Source organism: Mobula hypostoma, chromosome 8, assembly GCF_963921235.1.
Source record: "Mobula hypostoma chromosome 8, sMobHyp1.1, whole genome shotgun sequence".
In the NCBI taxonomy this organism is placed as follows: Eukaryota; Metazoa; Chordata; class Chondrichthyes; order Myliobatiformes; family Myliobatidae; genus Mobula; species Mobula hypostoma.
Genome location: NC_086104.1, coordinates 17895436 through 17918427, shown reverse-complemented (window position 1 = coordinate 17918427; position 22992 = coordinate 17895436). Strand labels below are relative to the sequence as shown.

Below are 22992 nucleotides of genomic sequence, written 5' to 3'. Positions count from 1 at the left end.
GTGTCATCACAGAGCAATGTGTGGTTAAGTGCCTTGCTCAAGGACACAACACACGTTACCTCGGCTGGGGCTCAAACTCACAACCCTCAGGTCGCTAGTCCAATGCCTTAACCACTAGGCCACGTGCCCACAGGGAGAACATACAAACTCCTTACAGGCAGTGCCGGGAATTGAACCCTCGATCACTGGTCACCAGCACTGAAAAGTATACAGCACCTACTGCCATGCTGACTTTGTATTATTTACCTGTACTACACTTTAGGGCCGTAAGGAAAGCTTTTGGCACATTGGCCTTCATAAATCAAAGTATAGAGTACAGGAGATGGGGTGTTATGTTGACATTGTGCAAGACAGTGGTGATGCCTAATTCGAAGTATTGTGTGCCATTTTGGTCACCTGCCTACAGGAAAGACATACACAAGATTGAAAGAGTACAAGAGAAAATTTACGAGGATATTGCGGGTCTGGAGGACCTGAGTTATAAGGAAAGATTGAATAGGTTAGGACTTTATTCCTTAGACCGTAGAAGATTGAAGAAGGTGTGATAGAGATATACAAAATTATGGGGGGTATAGCTACGGTAAATTCAGAAGGCAGTTGTGAGAGTGTGGAGCAAGCTGCCCAGTGCAAGTGTGCGTGCAAATTCAATTTCAACGTTTAAGTGAAGTTTGGATGGGTACATGATGGTAGGAGTATGGAGGTGCAAGTCAGGAGTAGGCAGTTAAATGTTTTCAGCATAGACCAGATGGGCCAAAGAGCCTGCTCCTAGCATCTACTTTGCTACAACTTTCCCTATAATTATAACAGTATATTCTGCATTCTGGTACTATCTCAACGTACTTCCTGTGCATACAGCATGCAAACAAAAGCTTTCCACGATTATCTCGGTACATACGACAATAATAAATCTTTTACTAGCATTTATAACTTGGTCGCCATTTCGTTGACCGCTCCTCTAAGTTAACATTCCTGAATGAAGCCAAATGAGATCCATCCCTGTTCAATTGCAGTCATGAAATTTTCTTCTTAACTACCCTTCTATTCTAGGGAAGTGAAATAGAGGAATTTTTATGTCTCCTTTGCAGTATTTCTCTGTTAGTAATGAAATCATTAGAGTCATCTCAATTTACTTCCTATTGGAACTAAAATTAAGCAGCATTACAGAATTAAACTTATACAGCAGCTTTTAAAGTTCAGTTGAGTTACGTCAAGGAATTATATCGAAAAACCATTTCCTTAAGCATCCACACAACTATTTATTTGCTGTTTTGTTTAAATTATTAATGCCTTCATTATCCAGTTGCTTTGAAGAGGTAATTTACAATATACTGTAGGTTGGCACATGTGTTTATTAAACTCAGGACTCAAGTTCATTCCCGACCTCCAGTGATACCTGTATGGAGTTTACGCATTTTTTCCTGTGACCATAGTAAGTGCTCTGGTTTCCTTCCACCTCCCAAGGATAGGTCAGTTGGTAGGTTAATTGGCCAATTAAATTGCACCTCATGTAGGTTTGAGGTAGGATCTCAGGAGAGTTGGATCAAGATGGCACTGGAGAACCATGGCGATGTTCTGCAGGCTACATACAAAACTTCTTGTTCAGGAACACTTATTACATTTCAGCCACCAGGCTCTTTAACCAAAGGGGATAACTTCACTCAACATAAATCCCCAGGGCCAGATGGTCTGCATCCCAGAGTGCTTAAGGAAGTAGCCCAAGAAATAGTGGATGCATTAGTGATAATTTTTCAAAACTCATTAGATTCTGGACTAGTTCCTGTGGATCGGAGGGTGGCTAATGTAACCCCACTTTTTAAAAAAAGAGGGAGAGAGAAATCGGGGAATTATAGACCGGTTAGCCTAAAGTCGGTGGTGGGGAAACTGCTGGAGTCAGTTATCAAAGATGTGATAACAGCACATTTGGAAAGCAGTGAAATCATCGGACAAAGGCAGCATGGATTTGTAAAAGGAAAATCATGTCTGACGAATCTCATAGAATTTTTTGAGGATGTAACTAGTAGAGTGGATAGGGGAGAACCAGTGGATGTGGTATATTTGGATTTTCAAAAGGCTTTTGACAAGGTCCCACACAGGAGATTAGTGTGCAAACTTAAAGCACACGGTATTGGGGGTAAGGTATTGATGTGGATATAGAATTGGTTAGCAGACAGGAAGCAAAGAGTGAGAATAAACGGGACCTTTTCAGAATGGCAGGCAGTGACTAGTGGGGTACCGCAAGGCTCAGTGCTGGGACCCCAGTTGTTTACAATATATATTAATGACTTGGATGAGAGAATTAAATGCAGCATCTCCAAGTTTGCGGATGACACGAAGCTGGGTGGCAGTGTTAGCTGTGAGGAGGATGCTAAGAGGATGCAGGGTGACTTGGATAGGTTGGGTGAGTGGGCAAATTCATGGCAGATGCAATTTAATGTGGATAAGTGTGAAGTTATCCACTTTGGTGGCAAAAATAGGAAATCAGATTATTATCTGAATGGTGGCCGATTAGGAAAAGGGGAGGTGCAACGAGACCTGGGCGTCATTATACACCAGTCATTGAAAGTGGGCAAGCAGGTACAGCAGGCGGTGAAAAAGGCGAATGGTATGCTGGCATTTATAGCAAGAGGATTCGAGAACAGGAGCAGGGGGGTACTACTGCAGTTGTACAAGGCCTTGGTAAGACCACACCGGGAGTATTGTGTGCAGTTTTGGTCCCCTAATCTGAGGAAAGACATCCTTGCCATAGAGGGAGTACAAAGAAGGTTCACCAGATTGATTCCTGGGATGGCAGGACTTTCATATGAAGAAAGACTGGATGAACTAGGCTTGTACTCGTTGGAATTTAGAAGATTGAGGGGGGATCTGATTGAAACGTATAAAATCCTAAAGGGATTGGACAGGCTAGATGCAGGAAGATTGTTCCCGATGTTGGGGAAGTCCAGAACGGGGGGTCACAGTTTCAGGATAAAGGCGAAGCCTTTTAGGACTGAGATAAGGAAAAACTTCTTCACGCAGAGGGTGGTGAATCTGTGGAATTCTCTGCCACAGGAAACAGTTGAGGCCAGTTCATTGGCTATATTTAAGAGGGAGTTAGATATGGCCCTTGTGGCTACAGGGGTCAGGGGGTATGGAGGGAAGGCTGGTGCAGGGTTCTGAGTTAGATGATCAGCCATGATCATAATAAATGGCAGTGCAGGCTCGAAGGGCCGAATGGCCTACTCATGCACCTATTTTCTATGTTTTCTATTACTTGTTCTATCACTGAACTGTTCCCACAACCTATGGACTCATTTTCAAGGAAACATCATCTCATGTTCTCAATATTTATTGCTTATTTATTTATTGTTTTTATTTACTTCTTCCATTTGTTTTTGCACACTTTGTTGTCCTTTGCACACTGGTTGTCCGCCCTGTTGACAATGGTCTTTCCTTGATTCTGTTATGGTTATTGGAGTTACTGTGTATGCTCACTAAAAATTGAATCTCAGGGTTTTGTATGGTGACATACATTTACTTTGATAATAATTTTACTTTTAACTTTGAGTTGAGAAGAACGTGGGGAGAATTTAAAAAAATGGGATGGCAAAAGAATTGTTGTAAATGGGTCCTTAATGATTGGCGTGCACTCATTATTTTCTGTGCTGTATTCCACTTTGACTATAAATCTTCTTTTAAAAGTTCATTCTTTGAACCATGACATTTTGCAAGTGCAAATCTACAGTATAACCTCTTTAGCTGATTATTCGTCCAGAGCACTGTTTTCAGGAACAATCTCTCCTGTGGGTTAAAAGTTAATCTAAACAGATAAACAAACTAAATTTGATGGGGGGAGAGAGGGGGGATCAGACGCTAACATTTCCAATGGTCCACAACTGTTGCATTTTGCCCAGGCATTCAACAAAGAAAAACTGCAGCATTCAAAAGCTTTGCTTCTTAAAACATAGCACCACTCCAATGCCTCGTTCACTAACACCATTTTGCTCTTCAATTTGCAGTGTCAAACTGGGCTTTTAAGCTTTGAAAAATCACAAATACTTAGAATAAGCTGGTTTGTTCAGCTATTCCCCATTGTCCAACTATTTCTCTTGCACTGCTAAAGCCTTCATTACTGAATAAATCAAAACCCTGCTTGCTAATAGGGTTAACGTTCACACACACAAGATGAATAATAACAACAGATCCATTTATCAAGTGAAGTACAGGCTGACTAATAATAACCGATGGATCACCAGGGGATGATCTAGATAAATAGGTAACCAGTCAGAAATGTATTTTCCTATCTCCACACTTGGATGTCTGACGTACACATACACTGAGGCAACATCAGACATTGGCATTTCAAGTTCCGATCATAAATAATTCATTTTGCAGCTTATATAATATTGAAACATAAATTTCTGAGGATCACTGCTGGTTAAGAGCAAGCATAATTAATCGAAAATAGAGATCAAAGTCTAAATATCATAATTAAGGAGATGTCATTATAGAAAGTTTAATGCAATTGATGAAATGCTTTTGCCCGCTGTGAGGGAACCTAAAGAAAGTGGAATTATATATCTTTTTTTAAATGAAGTCTAAGTAAAATAACAAACAGATAGTTTTGATATTGGATTATTATTGTCAGAAAGATATTGACAGCCTTTGCTTGCAACATCATTCAGACAGATCATTCCATACACAAGAATGAGAAACAAGATACGGAATGTATTGTTACAGTTACAGAGAAGTTGCACATGGAGGTACTTGGATAAATGAGATGCAAGGTCAACGACAAGGTAGATTGAGAGATCAAGTGTTCATTTTGTAGGACAAACAAGAGAAAATCTGCAGATGCTGGAAATCCAGAGCAACATACACAAAGTGCTGGAGGAACTCAGCTGGCCAGGCAGTATCCATGGAAACGATTGAGCAGTTAACGCTTTGGACCGAGACCCTTCATCGGGACTGGAAAAGAATGGAGAAGAAATCAGAATAAGAAGATGGGGGGAAGGGGAGGAAGAAGTACAAGGTAGTAGGTGATAGGTGAAGCTGGGAGAGAGGGAGGGAGTGAAGTAAAGAGCTGGGAAGTTGATTGGTGAAAGAGATAAAGGCCTGGAGAAGGGGGAATCTGATAGGAGAGGTTAGAAGGTCATGAAAGAAAGGGAAGGGGGAGGAGTACCAGAGGGAGGTGATGGACAGGTAAGGAGATAAGGTGAGAGGGGAAAACTGGAATGGGGATTGGAGAAGGGGGTAGGGGCTGTTGTTATCTGTTCAAGAGTCTAATACGTTATCTGTTCAAGAGTCTAATAACAACAGGATAGAATCCGCCCTTGAACCTGGTGGTACGTGTTGTCAACCTTTTGTATCTTCTGTCTGATCGGAGGTGGGGGGCGGTGGAGTGGATACAGAATAGTCAAGAGGGGGCGAAGTCCTTAATTATGTCGCCAGCTTTAGTGAGCTGGTGGGAAACTTTAGACAAAGTCAGTGGAGGAGAGGTTGGCTTTTGTGATGGACTGAGCTGGGTTCACAACTCCCCAAAATGTATTGCAGTCTTGGGCAGCACAGTTGTTACTACAGGCTAAGACACATCTGGATAGGATGGTTTCTATAGTGCATCTGTAAAACTTGGTGAGGGTCATCAGGGACAAGTCAAATTTTCTTAGCCTTCTGAGGAGGACAGTGGGGTGCAGGGCCTAGATCCATTCTGTAACATGCAGGGGGATCCTAATGCTTTGCTGATCCAAAAGTATTTGGGAACTCAGGAATGAGGCATAAAACTTCTTGCTTACAGATATTCTACAAAGAGTTAGAAGAACAAAGAGCAAACAGTGTAAGAACAGAGACAAAGAAATACACAAGGAAAAGAAGTTGTGGTCGTCTCATACTCAAATTAGAGACAAACAAAATTCCATTGATAACAATTAACCTATAAAATAGCCAGAATTAAGTGGTGTGTCACATCCTTCAGAAAAATACAAGAGCAACTGTACAATGACTACTGGAAAATTCAGTAAACAATTACATGTACATACAGTATGTAATCATATAACAATGCAAGCATAGGAAAAGTTAAACTCCAAAAAGTTAGAAAAATAACAATTCTAGACCCTAATCCATCAACACTATGATACAAATGTTCAGACAAATACATTGCACAACTTAAATTGCAAACTTTCATTCCAAAAAGTGAACTTACTCAAAAATGCCATCCAGGTATTGGTGGAAAATGCGAGCAGGATGAAAGAAACCACTCTCAGCAATGCCCCCAGTTTGGCCAGGGTTATTTCCCTAATGCAACGCAACAGAAGTGGAAAGAGTCCAACCAAGACAGCTCCCTGTGGAGAGATAACATCACAAAGCGGAGCTGATATTTTGCAAGCCCATCATTGATTTAAATAAGAAATAGCCATTCTATAGCATTTAAACTGGACTTAGGAAATAACTGCCCTCATAATGGATCCATCATTAATATTTTACGAATGTTTTTTTCTGCAAACAAAAGGGATAAAATAAATTTTAAATAAAATAAGAAATTACAAAGCAAAAAAGTTACCTAACTGGAGGAGGAGATAGAAAATAGTACTCTACTTGTCTAAGAGTCTTTGAAAAGCCAGCTAGTGGGGGAATCTTGGAGTGTGTAACTATGCAGCAGTTTAGAAAGTGGAGAAGGAGATGTTGGCTGGAATACCAGACTTTCCACAGTATATGCGAAGTTAAGTACTGAGGCTCTTTCCGGGATAATTTGTCTGTAACAAATTAGGTATCCTTTTTTTTAAGACAAAAAGGCGCAAGTATTTGAATATTCAGAGGGAGAAGTTCAAGGTGGAGAGAACGTGACTTCAATGGCAGATGAGTGTGAACTGTTAAGATTACTGGATGGAGTTTGATGGTTGTGCGGTTTAGGTGTGGGCAGGGAGGTAGATAATTAGTCTGAGACAGGTACACCTCAGCAGTGGGCCATTTGCTGATGGAAAAGTCATTGTCCAACCAGTCTATCACTTTTCCTGCAGTCAGGAGTGATCCCTCCTCTGAGCTGATTAAGGTGCTTTCCCAGGGATCTTAGGTGCCGTGCTTGGAATCCTCTGATTTATATACATAAAATACAAAGCCAGGAAATTAGGTCAGGTCCAGCTCCAGGTGACTGGCTGGTGTGGTGAAATGGGGCATAGGGGAGGTAAGCTGGTGCTGGTAACTCCAGCGCTCAGTACTTGTGCAGAAAGACAGCCCACTCCATTTTCATAGAGAGTCATAGTGTTGTACAGTATAGAAACTGGCCCTTCAGCCAACTGACTCATGCTAGTCCCAGTTGCCCATGTCTGGCCCATAATCCTCCAAGCCCTTCCCCTCCATGTTTATGTCCAAATGCCTCCTAAATGCTGCATTGTACCCACATCGATCACTTCTTGCAGTAGCTTATTCCAGGTCCTCACTAACCTTTGTATAAAGAAATTACCTCTCAAGTCTCTTTTAAATCCTCCCCCCTCTTATGTTGTATCTATGCTCTCTCACTTTGGACTCTTCAACTCTAGGGAAAAGACTATGACCATCCATTCTATCCATGACCCTCATGATTTTATAAACCTCCTTAAGGTCACTCCTCACTCTCCCATGTTCCAAGGAGCAAAGGTCCAACATGGCCCCTCTACCCACAATCAGGCCCTCCAGTTCATGCAGCATGCCTGTAAAGCTCCTCTATGACTAAACACTACCTAGCTACCTCTTCAGGTCAACACAGAACGAGGAGCAGCTATTCTTTTACCAAATGATTTTACAATAGTCTAGAGACAAGTTCCAACAAGGAAAGTGTCTTTGATGCATTGCTTTTGAAGATAATAGGCAGAGAATTGATCAGAGTGTTTACTCTTGTTTATAGTAGAAGTTTGCTAGAGAGCTGCTCTCTTAATCTCCTTCACAAAAATCAATAAAGGAAATACTTATTTACATTTTCTGTTAAGAGAAGCTGAAATTAGCATCTGATGTACTTATTCTTCACCTCGAGAATATCTGAGTAATACCGTACTTCACTGCCATTTAGGCATGCATAAGAATCAGGCTTTTCATGGACGCATAAAGTTAATGGCACATCTGGATAGGATGGTTTCTATATTTGACAGATGTTCCTGCCAGCCAGATATGGCCTTAAACTTGGGCCCCTTATCTTAGAAAGGACATGCTGAAACTGGAGAGGGTTCAAAGGAGGTTCACAAAAATGGATTGAACAGCTTGTTACCTGAAGAGTGTTTGATGGCTCTGGGCCTGTATTCACAAGAATTCAGAAGAATGAGGGGTGACCTAATTGAAACTTATCAAACGGTGAAAGGCCTTGATTGAGTAAATGTGGAGAGGATGTTTCCTATGGTGGGAAAGTCTAAGACCAGAGGACACAACCTCAGTATAGAGGGGTGCCCCTTTAGGATGGAGATGAGGAAGAATTTCTTTAGCCAGAGATTGGTTGTTGCCACAGGCAACTGTGGAGGCCAAGTCTTTATGTATGTTTAAGGCAGAGGATGATAGATTCTTGATTGGTCAGGACATGAAGGGATACTGGGGGAAGGAAGGAGATTGGAGCTGGGAGGAAAAATGGATTAGCCTTGATAAAATGGTGGAGCAGACTCAATGGGCCGAATGACATAATTCCACTCCTATATCTTGTGGTCTTATGGTCTTAGTGATAAACCCTGGCAGTTCCTCCAGTTTCTCCCTATCTGCTCTCAAAACTCCTTAACAATATTAAATCTCTCCCCAGCCTTCCTTGTTCCCTTGATTCTTTGGCAGCACCATGGCACAGCTACTGGAGCTGATGTCTTCACTACTCCACTATCATTTTTCCATAGTCCATTGTCTCTCCTACTAATAAAAGAAAACCAATTTCAGGTTGAGTTGTTCTCCAATCTTGGCAATTTACTTGCAAACGGTTTGTCACCATATGAGACGACATCATCAGCACATTGTTTATTGTGGTGTCCTCTGAATCCTTTGCCTTTATATACTTATCAATCAGCTGATTGGTCATCATTACAGAAACTCAATTGTGATGTAGGGAGGAAGTCTCGCCGCTGATTGGTTGTGTGTCAAACCATTCCAAAGTATTTCCAAGATCAATTTTTTTTTATCAGTTGGGGTATCTTCTTAAATGCTCTTAAACATTCTTTATTATATAAAGTCCCTTCATTTATTAATAACATTCAATATTTTATCACAATTTAGAAGAATTCCAGTACAATAATGGTTTATGTTATTTAGCCATACTGCATAGAGTAGGCCCTGCCTCCCAAGCAATTTCCCCCCCCCCCCACAAACCCCAATTTAACCCTAACCTAATCACGGGACAATTTACAGTGACCAGTGAACCTGCCTAGTAAGTCTTTGGACTGTGGGAGGAAACCAGAGCACCCAGGAAAAGCATACAAATTCCATGGGAAGGATGTACTGTATGTATCATATGGTGTGTTGCCTCCCGGGTGCAAGGGTCAGAGATGTCTTGGACAGGCTGCGGGGCGTTCTGAAAGGGGAGGGTGAGCAGCCAGCTGTCGTGGTGCATGTAGGTAGTAACGATATAGGAAGAAAGCGGGATGAGGTCCTACAAGCTGAATTTAGGGAGCTAGAAGATACATTAAAGAGTAGGGCCTCAAAGGTAATAATCTCAGGATTATTACCGGTGCCACGTACTAGCCAGAGTTGGAATAGCAGGATAGCTAGAATGAATATGTGGCTTGAGCAGTAGTGCAGGAGGGAGGGTTTCAGATTCTTGGGACATTGGAATCGCTTCTGGAGGAGGTGGGACCAGTACCATCCAGACGGTCTACATCTGGGCAGGGCCGGGATCAATGTCTTAGGGAGATTGTTTGCTAGTGCTGTTGGGGAGATTTTAAACTAATATGGCAGGGGGATGTGAACCCACATAGAAAAGAAGAGGGAAGTGATGCAGAGACCAGAGCTAGAGTTAGTGAAGAAAAAAGTAAGAGTAGAGTGCATAAAAGTAAAAAGAAAAAATTGCATAGATCACTAGATTCTAAAAGGACAATGAGTATAAGGGCACTTTATCTAAATGCCTGTAGTATTAGAAACAAGGTTAGTGAACTTGTGGCACAGATCAGTACCAAGGCATACGATTTAGTGGCCATTACAGAAACCTGCTTGCAAGGTGGAGACGACTGGGAATTAAATATCCAAGGGTATCACGTAATATGGAAAAATAGTCAGGAAGGCAAAGGAGTTGGGGTGGCGCTTTTAATTAAGAATGAGATCAGGGCGATTGTGAGAGATGATATAAGTTCTACAGAGCAGAACGTTGAGTCCATCTGGGTAGAGATTAAGAATAGTAAAGGGAAAAAAAATCACTGGTGGGTGTTGTCTATAGGCCACCCAATAAAAATATTGCAGTGGCAGAGGCAATTAACCAAGAAATAACAGAGGCTTGTAAGAATGGAATGGCAGTTGTCATGGGGGATTTTAACTTCCACATAGATTGGGTGAATCAGGTTGGTCAAGGAAGTTTTGAGGAGGACTTCATAGAATGCATCCGTGATGGCTTTCTTGAGCAGCATGTTACTGAACCTACAAGAAAAATACTACCTTACATCTAGTCCTGTGCAATGAGACAGGTAAGATGAAAGATCTTGTAGTCAGGGATCCTCTTGGAAAGAGTCATCATAGTATGATTGAATTTCACATACAGATGGAGGATGAAATAGTTAGATGTAAACCTAGTGTATTATGCTTGAATAAGGGAGACTACAACAGGATGAGGGAGGAGTTGGCTAATGTGGATTGGGAGCACAGGCTATTTGGTAGGACAGTTGAGGAACAGTGGAATACTTTCAAAGAGATTTTTCACAGTGCTCAACGAAAGTATATTCCAGTCAAAAGTAAGGACAGTAAGTGTGGGGAAAGCCAGCCTTGGATTACTAAGGAAATAAAAGATAGTATCAAATTAAAAGCTCGTGTGTACAAAGTCGCAAAAGGTGGTAGGAGACTGGAGGACTGGGAAAACTTTAAAAAGCAACAAAGAACAACTAAACAAGAAATAAGGAAAGGGATGATAGAGTATGAAAGTAAATTAGCACAAAATATAAAAACAGATAGCAAAAGTTTTTATAAATATATAAAGCGGAAGAGGGTGGCTAAAGTCAACGCAAGTCCCTTGGAAGGTGATAAGGCGATATTAATATTAGGTGACGAAGAAATAGCTGAGGCATTGAACGAGTACTTTGTGTCGGTCTTCACGGTGGAGGGCACGTCGAATATGCCAAAGAAGGATGTTATGGACGAAACGGGAGGTGAGGACCCCGATAAAATCACTGTCACTAAAGAGATAGTGATGAGCAATCTAGAGGGCCTGAAGGTAGATAAGTCCCCTGGTCCTGATGAGATGCAACATCGGGTGCTGAGGGAATTGGCAGAGGTTATCGTGGATGTGTTGGTAATCATTTACCAAAATTCTCTCGACTCTGGACAGGTCCCAGCAGATTGGAAGACAACAAATGTCACACCACTTTTAAAAAAAGGATGTAAGCAAAAGACAGGCAACTATAGGCCAGTTAGCTTAACATCTGTAGTCGGGAAAATGCTTGAAGCTGTCATTAAAGAAGGAATAGCAAAACATTTAGAAAGGAGTGGTTCCATTGGACAGATGCAGCATGGATTCAGAAGGGGCAGGTCCTGTTTGACAAACGTACTGGAGTTCTTTGAGGACATAATGAGTGCAGTGGATAGAGGGGAACAGGTGGATGTCGTATACTTGGATTTCCAGAAGGCGTTCGATAAGGTGCTGCACAAGAGACTTATAAATTATCGATAAGGTACGGATGCATGGAGTCGGAGGAAGTGTATTGGCATGGATAGTGGATTGGTTAACCAATAGAAGGCAGAGAGTTGGTATAAATGGGTGTTTCTCTGGTTGGCAGTCAGTGGTGAGTGGGGTGCCACAGGGGTCGGTGCTGGGCCCGCAGCTGTTTACCATTTACATTGATAATTTGGAAGAGGGGACTGAGTGTAGCGTAGCAAACTTTGCTGTTGACACTAAACTGAGTGGAAAAACAAATTGTACAGAGGATGTGGAGAGTTTGCAGAAGGATATAGATAGGTTAAGTGAGTGGGCCAAGGTCTGGCAGATGGAATACAGTGTTGGTAAATGCGAGATCATCCACTTTGGAAGGAATAATAGAAGAGCAGATTATTATTAAAATGGTGAAAGATTGTAGCACGCTGTTATGCAGAGGGACTTGGGAGTGCTTGTGCATGAGTCACAAAAAAGTTGGCTTGCAGGTACAACAGGTTATTCAGAAGGCAAACGGAATGTTGGCCTTCATTGCTAGAGGGATTGAATTCAAGAGCAGGGAGGTCATGCTGCAACTATACAGGGTACTGGTGAGGCCACACCTGGAGTACTGTGTGCAGTTTGGGTCTTCATACTTGAGGAAGGATATACTGGCTTTGGAGGCAGTGCAGAGAAGGTTCACCAGGTTGATTCCAGAGATGAAGGGGTTAACTTATGAGGAGCAATTGAGTCACCAGGGACTATACTCTCTGGAATTCAGAAGAATAAGAGGGCATCTTATAGAAACATACAAAATTTTGAAAGGGATAGATAAGATAGAAGTAGGAAAGTTGTTTCCATTGGTGGGTGAGACTAGAATGAGGGGACATTGCCTCAAGATTCAGGAGAGAAGATTTAGGACGGAGATGAGGAGAAACTGCTTTTCCCAGAGAGTGGTGAAGCTGTGGAATTCTCTGCCCAGGAAAGCAGTTGAGGCTTCTTCACTAAATATGTTTAAGAAACAGATAGATTTTTACATAGTAGGGGAATTAAGGGTTATGGGGAAAAGGCAGGTAAGTGGAGCTGAGTTTACGGACAGATCAGCCATGATCTTATTGAATGGCGGGGCAGGCTCGCTGGGCCGGATGGCCTACTCCTGCTCCTATTTGTTACGTTCTTATGTACAGAGACTCCTTACAGAATGGCACTGGAATTGGACTCTGAGCTCCGATGCTCCGAGCTGTATAAAGGTTGTGCTAATCACTCCAAGACCATGGTGTTTTATGTTGTGAGACTCACCTAATTTTAACCCCAATGCAAGTCATTTAATGGACGCAAAGTCTCACTTTAGTACCTATTCTCAGACTCATCCGTGTGAACTGACCAACCTCATTCTGTTGTACCCACCAGAAACACTTGGAGTCGGCAATGAAACAAATCGCAATCGCAGAGGGAGGAGAGAGGCTGCAGAGTAGGGCGTGGAAAAAGAGAAGGGCGAGAGGAAATTACTTCAATGAATTAGTGCAAAATTATTAGATTGAAAACCATTTTAACTTAGGGGCAAGGGCCTTAGACAGGATAATGAGAACAATTCTCATACCTTAGGGTAACAGGACCCCTGGAGAAGATACTGAAGCATTTCACCAGAATGGTACAAGAGAAGCATGTCAGTTACATTAAGCTAGAATTAGACATTGAACCATGTACCACAGACTCAGGCCCTTTGGACCACAAAATCTGTCAATCATATCCATCCACACTATTTTTGCATAATAATCTTGCTGCCGTCTGTAAGGAGTTTGTACGTTCTCCCCGTGACACCATGGGTCTCCTCCCAGTGCTCCAGTTTCCTCCCACATTCCAAAAGGCGTCCAGCTAGGGTTAGATCAAGTGTGCTGTGGGTATGCTATTTGCTTATTTATTGACATACGAGCCACACTGCCTAGCTATCCCCTCATTTAATCCTAGCCTAATCGCAGGACCAATTAACCCATCAACCGGTACATCTTTGGACTGTGGGAGGGAACTGGAGCAGCCAGAGGAAATCCACACAGTCACGGGGAGAACGTACAAGCTTCTTACAGGCAGTGAGGGGAATTGAACCTGAGTCACCTGTACTGTAAAGTGTTGTGCTAATTTTTGTGTCTGTGCACAACTACATATACAGTTGAAGTCAGAAGTTTACATACACCTTAGCCAAATACATTTAAACTCAGTTTTTCACAATTCCTGACATTTAATCCTAGAAAACACACCCTGTCTTAGGTCAGTTAGGATCACTACTTTATTTTAAGAATGTGAAATGTCAGAATAATAGTACAGAGAATGATCTATTTCAGCTTTTATTTCTTCCATCACTTTCCCAGTGGATCAGAAGTTTACATACACTTTGTTAGTATTTGATAGCATTGCCTTAAATTGTTTAACTTGGGTCAAACATTTTGGGTAGCCTTCCACAAGCTTCTCACAGTAAGCTGCTGGAATTTTGTTCCATTTCTCCAGACAGAACTGGTTATAACTGAGTCAGGTTTGTAGGCCTCCTTGCTGGCACACACTTTTTCAGTTCTGCCCACAAATTTTCTATCGGATTGAGGTCAGAAAATGATGTCAATTCTGGTTCATCCTTGGGAGCAATTTCCAAACGCCTGAAGGTGCCACGATCATTTGTACAAACAATAGTACGCAAGTATAAACACCACGGGACCACGCAGCCGTCATACCGCTGAGGAAGGAGACGCATTCTGTCTCCTAGAGATGAACGTACTTTGGTGCGAAAAGTGCAGATCAATCCCAGAACAACAGCAAAGGACCTTGTGAAGATGCTGGAGGAAACAGGTAGACAAGTATCCATATCCACAGTAAAACGAGTCCTATATCGACATAACCTGAAAGGCTGCTCAGCAAGGAAGAAGCCACTGCTTCAAAACCACCATAAAAAAGCCAGACTATAGTTTGCAAGTGCACATGGGGACAAAGATCTTACTTTTTGGAGAAATGTCCTCTGGTCTGATGAAAAAAAAATTGAACTGTTTGGCCATAATGACCATCGTTATGTTTGGAGGAAAAAGGGTGAGACTTGCAAGCTGAAGAACACCATCCCAACCGTGAAGCATGGGGGTGGCAGCATCATGTTGTGGGGGTGCTTTGCTGCAGGAGGGACTGGTGCACTTCACAAAATAGATGGAATGATGAGGAAGGAAAATTATGTGGATATATTGAAGCAACATCTCAAGACATCAGCCAGGAAGTTAAAGCTCGGTCGCAAGTGGGTCTTCCAAATGGACAATGACCCCAAGAATATCTCAAAAGTGGTGGCGAAATTCCTTAAGGATAACAAAGGCCATCACAAAGCCCTGACCTGAATGTGATAGAAAATTTGTGGGTAGAACTGAAAAAGCGTGTGTGAGCAAGGAGGCCTACAAACCTGACTCAGTTACACCAGTTCTGTCTGGAGGAATGGAACAAAATTCCAGCAACTTACTGTGAGAAACTTGTGGAAGGCTACCCAAAATGTTTGACCCAAGTTAAACAATTGTAAGGCAATGCTGCCGAATACTAACAAAGTGTATGTAAACTTCTGATCCACTGGGAAAGTGATGGAAGAAATAAAAGCTGAAATAGATCATTCTCTCTACTATTACTCTGACATTTCACATTCTTAAAATAAAGTAGTGATCCTAACTGACCTAAGACAGGGAATGTTTTCTAGGATTATATGTCAGGAATTATGAAAAACTGCGTTTAAATGTATTTGGCTAAGATGTATGTAAACTTCTGACTTCAACTGTATATTAAATAAAGGCACACACGCTGCATAAAGATCCAGCATGACATCGTTGCTATTCGCCAGTAATGCCAGGTATCACATAAGCCTTCTGAATTTACCTGTTACAGTGGGGAATATCTCAACCGGTTGCATCGCAGCCTGGTATGAAAACACCAATGCCCAGGAACAGTAAAGTCTACACAAAAGTGGTGGATACTCCCCATTACCGGCAAAGCCCTCCTCACCACTGAGCTTATTTACAAGAAGCACTGACACAAGAAAGAAGCATCCATCATCGAAGACCCCCAACCACACAGGGCATGCCCTTTTATCACCTCTACTGCCGGGTAGAAGATACAGGAGCAGTCGGCTCCACACAACACAGTTCAGAAACTATTGTTACCCCACAAACATCAGGCTCCTGAACGACACTCACCTCAATTCTGAATTCTACCAACTTAGAGGAGTACATGGCATCAGTGACTAGCTACATCAGCAAGTGCATTGATGATGTCACTGTGTCCAAGACCATCACTACACGCGCTAACCAGAAGCCATGGATGACCGCGGAGGTGCGTGCGCTGCTGAGGACCCATGACTCCGCCTTCAGAGCAGGCGACAAGGCAGCCCGAACGACAGCGAGGGCCAAACTGTCCTGGGCAGTCAGAGAGGCAAAGCGTACACACGCCCAGCGAATCCACAGCCACTTCCAGGACAGCAAGTGACACGCGGCGCATGTGGAAGGGCATTCAGGACATCACCAATTACAAGACAACACCAACTACCTGTGCTGGTGATGCCTCCCTCCCAGATGCGTTGAATAACTTCTACGCTCGCTTTGAGGCAGAAAATGACGTGGCGGTGAGGAAGACCACTCCTCCTCCAAATGACCAGGTGCTGTGTCTTACTGTGGCCCATCTGAGGAGAACCCTGTGCAGGGTCAACCCACAGAAGGCTGCTGGACCAGACAATATTTCTGGCAGAGTGCTTAAAGGATATGCAGACCAGCTAGCAGAGATTCTCACTGACATCTTCAACATCTCCCTGAGCAGCATCGTCATTCCTACGTGCTTCAAGGCTGCCACCATCGTCCCCGTGCCAAAGAAGTCTTCAGTGTCCTGCCTCAACGACTACCGTCCCATCGCACTCACATCGACCATCTTGAAGTGTTTCGAGAGGCTTGTTATGAGGCACATCAAGACCCTGCTGCCCCCCTCACTGGACCCCCTGCAGTTCGCGTACCGTCCCAACCATTCAACATTGCCATCACCCTCCACCTGGCCCTAACCCATCTGGACAAAAAAGACACATACGTTCGAATGCTGTTCATAGACTTCAGTCCAGCATTCAACACAATCATACCTCAGAGACTGATTGGAAAGCTGAGCCTACTGGGCCTGAACACCCCCCTCTGCAACTGGATCCTAGACTTCCTGACTGGGAGACCTCAGTCAGTCCGGATCGGAAGCAGCATCTCCAACACCATCATACTGAGCACGGGGCCCCCCAGGGTTGAGTGCTCAGTCCACTGCTGTTCACTCTGCTGACCCACGACTGTGCTGCAACACACAGCTCGAACCACATCATCAAGTTCGCCGATGACACGACTGTGGTGGGTCTCATCAGCAAGAATGATGAGTCAGCATACAGAGAGGAGGTGCAGTGGCTAACGGACTGGTGCAGAGCCAACAACCTGTCTCTGAATGTGAACAAAATGAAAGAGATGGTTGTTGATGTTAGGAGGACACGGAGCGACCACTCTCCGCTGAACATCGACGACTCCTCCGTAGAGATCGTTAAGAGCACCAAATTTCTTGGTGTTCACTGGCGGAGAATCTCACCCGGTCCCTCAACACTATAGCAAAGAAAGCCTAGCAGCATCTCTACTTTCTGCGAAGGCTGAGAAAAGTCCATCGCCCATCCCCCATCCTCACCACATTCTACAGAGGTTGTATTGAGAGCATCCTGAGCAGCTGCATCACTGCCTGGTTCGGAAATTGCACCATCTTGGATCGCAAGACCCTGCAGCGGATAGTGAGGTCAGCTGAGAAGATCATCGGGGTCTCTCTTCCCACCATTAGAGACATTTACACCACACGCTGCATCCGTAAAGTAAACAGCATTATGAAGGACCCCACGCACCCCTCATACAAACTCTTCTCCCTCCTGCCATCTGGCAAAAGGCACCAAAATATTCAGGCTCTCATGACCAGACTATGTAATAGTTTCTTCCCTCAAGCCATCAGACTCCTCAATACCCAGAGCCTGGACTGACACCAACCTACTGCCCTCTACTGTGCATATTGTCTTGTAATGCCTGCACTGTTTTGTGCACTTTATGCAGTCCTGGGTAGGTCTGTAGTCTAGTGTAGTTTTGTGTTGTTTTACGTAGTTCAGCGTAGTTTTTGTATTGTTCATGTAGCACCATGGTCCTGAAAAACGTTGTCTCGTTTTTACTGTGTACTGTACCAGCAGTTATGATTGAAATGACAATAAAAAGTGACTTGACTTGACTTGAACTGATTGCACAACCTTACAGACTGATTTTCAAGGACAACTCATCATGTTCTCACTATATTTACTGATTTGCATAATTTGTCTTCTTTTGCCCATTGGTTGTTTTTCAGTCTTTATTTATGTGTAGGGTTTTTTTTATATAAATTCTTTGGCATTTCTTTATTTTCCTACAAATGCCAGAAGAAAATTAATGTCAAGGTAGTGTATGATGACATTCAAATTATATACGCAAACACGAGGAAATCTGCAGATGCTGGAAATTCAAGCAACATACATCAAAGTTGCTGGTGAACGCAGCAGGCCAGGCAGCATCTCTAGGAAGAGGGACAGTCGATGTTTCGGGCCGAGACCCTTCGTCAGGACTAACTGAAGGAAGAGTGAGTAAGGGATTTGAAAGTGGGAGGGGGAGGGGGAAATCCAAAATGATAGGAGAAGACAGGAGGGGGAGGGATAGAGCCGAGAGCTGGACAGGTGATTGGCAAAAGGGGATGTGAGAGGATCATGGGACAGGAGGTCCGGGGAGAAGGAAAAGGGGGGGTAACCCAGAGGATGGGCAAGGGGTATAGTCAGAGGGACAGAGGGAGAAAAGGTAGAGAGAGAGAATAAGAATGTGTGTATATAAATAAATAACGGATGGGGTACGAGGGGGAGGTAGGGCATTAGTGGAAGTTTGAGAAGTCAATGTTCATACCACAGGCTGGAGGCTACCCAGACGGAATATAAGGTGTTATTCCTCCAACCTGAGTGTGGCTTCATCTTTACAGTAGAGGAGGCTGTGGATAGACATATCAGAATGGGAATGGGACATGGAATTAAAATGTGTGGCCACTGGGAGATCCTGCTTTCTCTGGCGGACAGAGCGTAGGTGTTCAGTGAAACGATCTCCCAGTCTGCGTCTGGTCTCTCCAATATATAGAAGGCCACATTGGGAGTACCGGATGCAGTATATCACCACAGCCGACACACAGGTGAAGTGTCGCCTCACCTGGAAGGACTGTCTGGGGCCCCGAATGGTGGTAAGGGAGGAAGTGTAAGGGCATGTGTAGCACTTGTTCCGCTTACAAGGATAAGTGCCAGGAGGGAGATCGGTGGGGAGGGATGGGGGGGGATGAATGGACAAGGGAGTCACGTAGGGAATGATCCCTGCAGAAAGCAGAGGGGGGTGGAGGGAAAGATGTGCTTAGTGGTGGGATGCTGAGCTCGTTGATTTTATTAACTTTGCCTCCAACTTTCACCCTGCTCTCAAGTTTACCTGGTCCATTTCCAACACCTCCCTCCCCTTTCTAGATCTTTCTGTCTCTATCTCTGGAGACAGCTTATCTACTGATGTCTACTATAAGCCTACTGACTCTCACAGCTATCTGGACTATTCCTCTTCTCACCCTGCCTCTTGCAAAAATGCCACCCCCTTCTCGCAATTCCTCCATCTCTGCCGCATCTGCTCTCAGGATGAGGCTTTTCATTCCAGTTCGAGGGAGATGTCCTCCTTTTTTAAAGAAAGGGGCTTCTCTTCCTCCACCATCAACTCTGCTCTCAAACGCATCTCCCCCATTTCACGCACATCTGCTCTCACTCCATCCTCCTGCCACCCCACTAGGAATAGGGTTCCCCTTGTCCTCACCTACCACCCCACCAGCCTCCGGGTCCAACATATTATTCCCTGTAACTTCCACCACCTCCAACGGGATCCCACCACTAAGTCCTTCCAGGTGAGGCGACACTTCACCTGTGAGTCAGCTGGGGTGATATTTGTGTCCGGTGCTCCCGATGTGGCCTTCTACATATTGGCGAGACCCGATGCAGACTGAGAATGTGTTTTGCTGAACACCTACGCTCTGTCCGCCAGAGAAAGCAGTATCTCCCAGTGGCCACACATTTTAATTCCACATCCCATTCCCATTCTGACACATCTATCCATGGCCTCCTCTACTGTAAAGATGAGGCCACACTCAGGTTGGAGGAACAACACCTTATACTCCATCTGGGTAGCCTCCAACCTGATGGCATGAACGTTGACTTCTCTAACTTCTGCTAATGCCCCACCTCCCCCTCGTACCCCATCCGTTATTTATATACACACTTTCTTTCTCTCTCTCTCCTTTTTCTCCCTCTGTCCCTCTGACTTTACCCCTTGCCCATCCTCTGTGTTTTTTCCCTGCCCCCCCCTTTTCCTTCTCCCTGGGCCTCCTGTCCCATGATCCTCTCATATCCCTTTTGCCAATCATCTGTCCAGCTCTTGGCTCCATCCCTCCCCCTCCTGTCTTCTCCTATCATTTTGGATCTCCCCCTCCCCGTCCCACTTTCAAATCTCTTACTAGCTCTTTCTTCAGTTCGTCCTGACGAAGGGTTTCGGCCTGAAACGTCGACTGTACCTCTTCCTAGAGATGCTACCTGGCCTGCTGCGTTCACCAGCAACTTTGATATGTGTCGAGAGAATGGAGATGTTCTTGAATACTCCCGCCAGTTGATTGGCACAGACTTTCAATGCCCTACCGGGTACATCATCAGGGTCTGACATTTGCATAGATTCACCGTCATGAATATCACTCAGTGATATTCTGACATCAGCCTCCGAGACACAGATGACAGGGTCACCAGGTACCTCAGGGATTCGCACAGGTGTGTAGTTTTATTCTTCCTTTCAAAATGTGCCTAAAAGGTTTGGAGCCCATATAGAAGCGAAGCATCACAGCCTTTCGTGATGTTAGATTTCACCCTGTAAACCCTGCCAGAGCTGACATGCATCCAATTCCGTCTCTAACTTCAATCAGGATTCTTTTTTCACTCATAAAATAGTCTACCATAGGTCATACCTGGACTTCCTTTACAGTTCTGGATTACTGGTGTTGAATGCCACAGACGTAGCCCTTAGCAGACTATGAATCTCTTCGTTCATCCCCGACTTTTGGTTTAGGTATGTCCAATATAGGCACACCATCTTTTGGGATCCAGTACCCACCTAATTTTTCCAATTTACATTACCTGCATATTGAAATCTCCCATAACTATTGTATCATTGCCCTTATGACATGCCTTTTTAATCTCCTGTTGTAATTTATATCCAACATCCCGACTACTGTTTGGGAGCCTGTATGCAAGTCCCATCAGGGTCTTTTTAACTCTACTCACAAGGATTCTACATCTTCAGACCTTATGTTACTTAGTTCTTAAGATTTGATTTCAATGTTTTACCAACAGGCCACCCCATACCCTTTGCCTGACCTTTTAATACAATGTGCATCCTTGGATGTTAAACCCTCAGCTCGCCACAGATACCACCTGACCTGCTGGGTTTTTCCAGCATGTGCTGTTTTAGCTCCTGACGTGGAACATCTACAGCTTTTGCTTCTCCAGTACATCCCCAGTCTGGTTATGGTCGATCAGAAATTGGCCTCAGTTCTATTTTACCTAGAACATAAAACCCAGGACACAGGACAGACGCTTCAACCCACGATGGTTCACCAAACTTTTAACCTACTCTGAGATCAATCTAACCTTTCCCTCCTCCACAGCCCTCCATTTTTCTATCATCCATGTGTCTATCTAAGAGTTTCTTAAATGTCCCGAACGTATCTGCCTCTACCACCATCCCTGGCAGGAAATTCCACACACTCAGTTCTGTGTACTTAAAAAAAGCTACCTCTGACATCCTCCCTATATTTTCCTCCAGTCACCTTAAAATTATGCCCCTTCATATTAGCCATTTCAGCCCTGGGGAAAAAAGCCTCTGGCTGGTCCACTCGATCTACGGTTATTATCATCTTGCACAATTCTGTTAAGTTGCCTCTCATCCTCCTTCACTCCAAAGAGAAAATCCCTACCTTCATAAAACATATTCCACTGCAATTCAATTTGCAATTCAAATACTGAATTCTTCAGTCAGTGAAACAAGGAACATAATCATTTCTAAGATACACTTTTTGATCCATTAAACGCTATATAACTGAAACAACTCAGAAGCCGCTGAAGTCAAAAGTAGATTTTACACTACATGTTGAGAAACTATAGCATTTGGAAATCTAAAATAGAAACAGAAAGTGCTGGAGATACATCCACAGAGAGAGAAGCTCCTTTATCAACACTAAAAATTACAATGTTTTACATTGCAGAGAACGGAATGGGTGAAGAAAACAAAAGGGAAGATGTGTGATAGAGGGGAGAGCAGGAAAAAACAAGTGGAGGTGCTGGCTGAGATATGGTGATGAAAGATTGTGAAGAAAAGGAGATGAAAATGCAAAGGAAATGAATGAAAACACAGGAAAATAATCAAAAATACCAGATGCTGGAACTGTAAGATATGTACTGGAGAAGCAAAAAGCTGCGAATTCTCCAAATCTGAGATAAAAACAGAAAATAAACACAAGAGATTCTTCAGACACTGTAAATCTTCAGCAGTCCCTCCACAGATGTTGCCTAACTTGCTCAATTCCTCCAGCATGTTGTGAATCTTGCGGAGAAACAGAAAATGCTCTCAGCAGGTCAGGCAGCATCCGCGGAGAGGGAAAGAGTCCCTGATTTTGGTCAATGACTCCCTAGCTGGACTGTTTTCATTTTTAGTAGTACTACATTATGTCTGGATTCTTTCTGGCTTTCATCAACATCAAAGAATATATGAAAACACTTACACAAGAAAATCTGCAGATGCTGGAAATCCAGAGCAACACACACAAAATGCAGGAGGAACTCAGCAGAAAAAAGGTCTCGGCACGAAACAACGACTATTTACTCTTTTCCATAAGTGCTACCTGGCCTGATGCATTCCTCCAACATTTTATATGAAAACACTTCTCTTAAACTAGAACTACCAGTTTTGAACTGAGGAGAAAATCTTTTTTTTAAATATTTTTCTCCCTCCCCCACCCCCCGCACTCAATTCCGGAAAACCACTGTAAAAGTCATATCATCTCCATGTAGCTTAGCCCTTACTTTCAATTTGTTCTTTATTCAATATGCTATTAAACTTTGACAAATA

At 43.5% G+C, this 22992-nt stretch overlaps 1 protein-coding gene across 8 annotated transcripts in view; it reads right to left on the bottom strand.

Annotated features, from left to right (window-relative positions):
- The window catches only part of zgc:174356 (uncharacterized protein LOC100137120 homolog), a 146686-nt gene that overhangs the window by 66544 nt on the left and 57150 nt on the right, over positions 1–22992 (bottom strand). For 7 of the 8 annotated variants that reach the window (XM_063054986.1, XM_063054989.1, XM_063054987.1 and 4 more), the window contains one exon: positions 6176–6314. In XM_063054986.1, coding sequence (XP_062911056.1) covers positions 6176–6314 — 139 coding nt within the window. Of the gene's footprint in view, positions 1–4748; positions 4945–6175; positions 6315–22992 lie in introns of those variants that run through there. The other variant, XM_063054992.1, reaches the window with a different exon arrangement.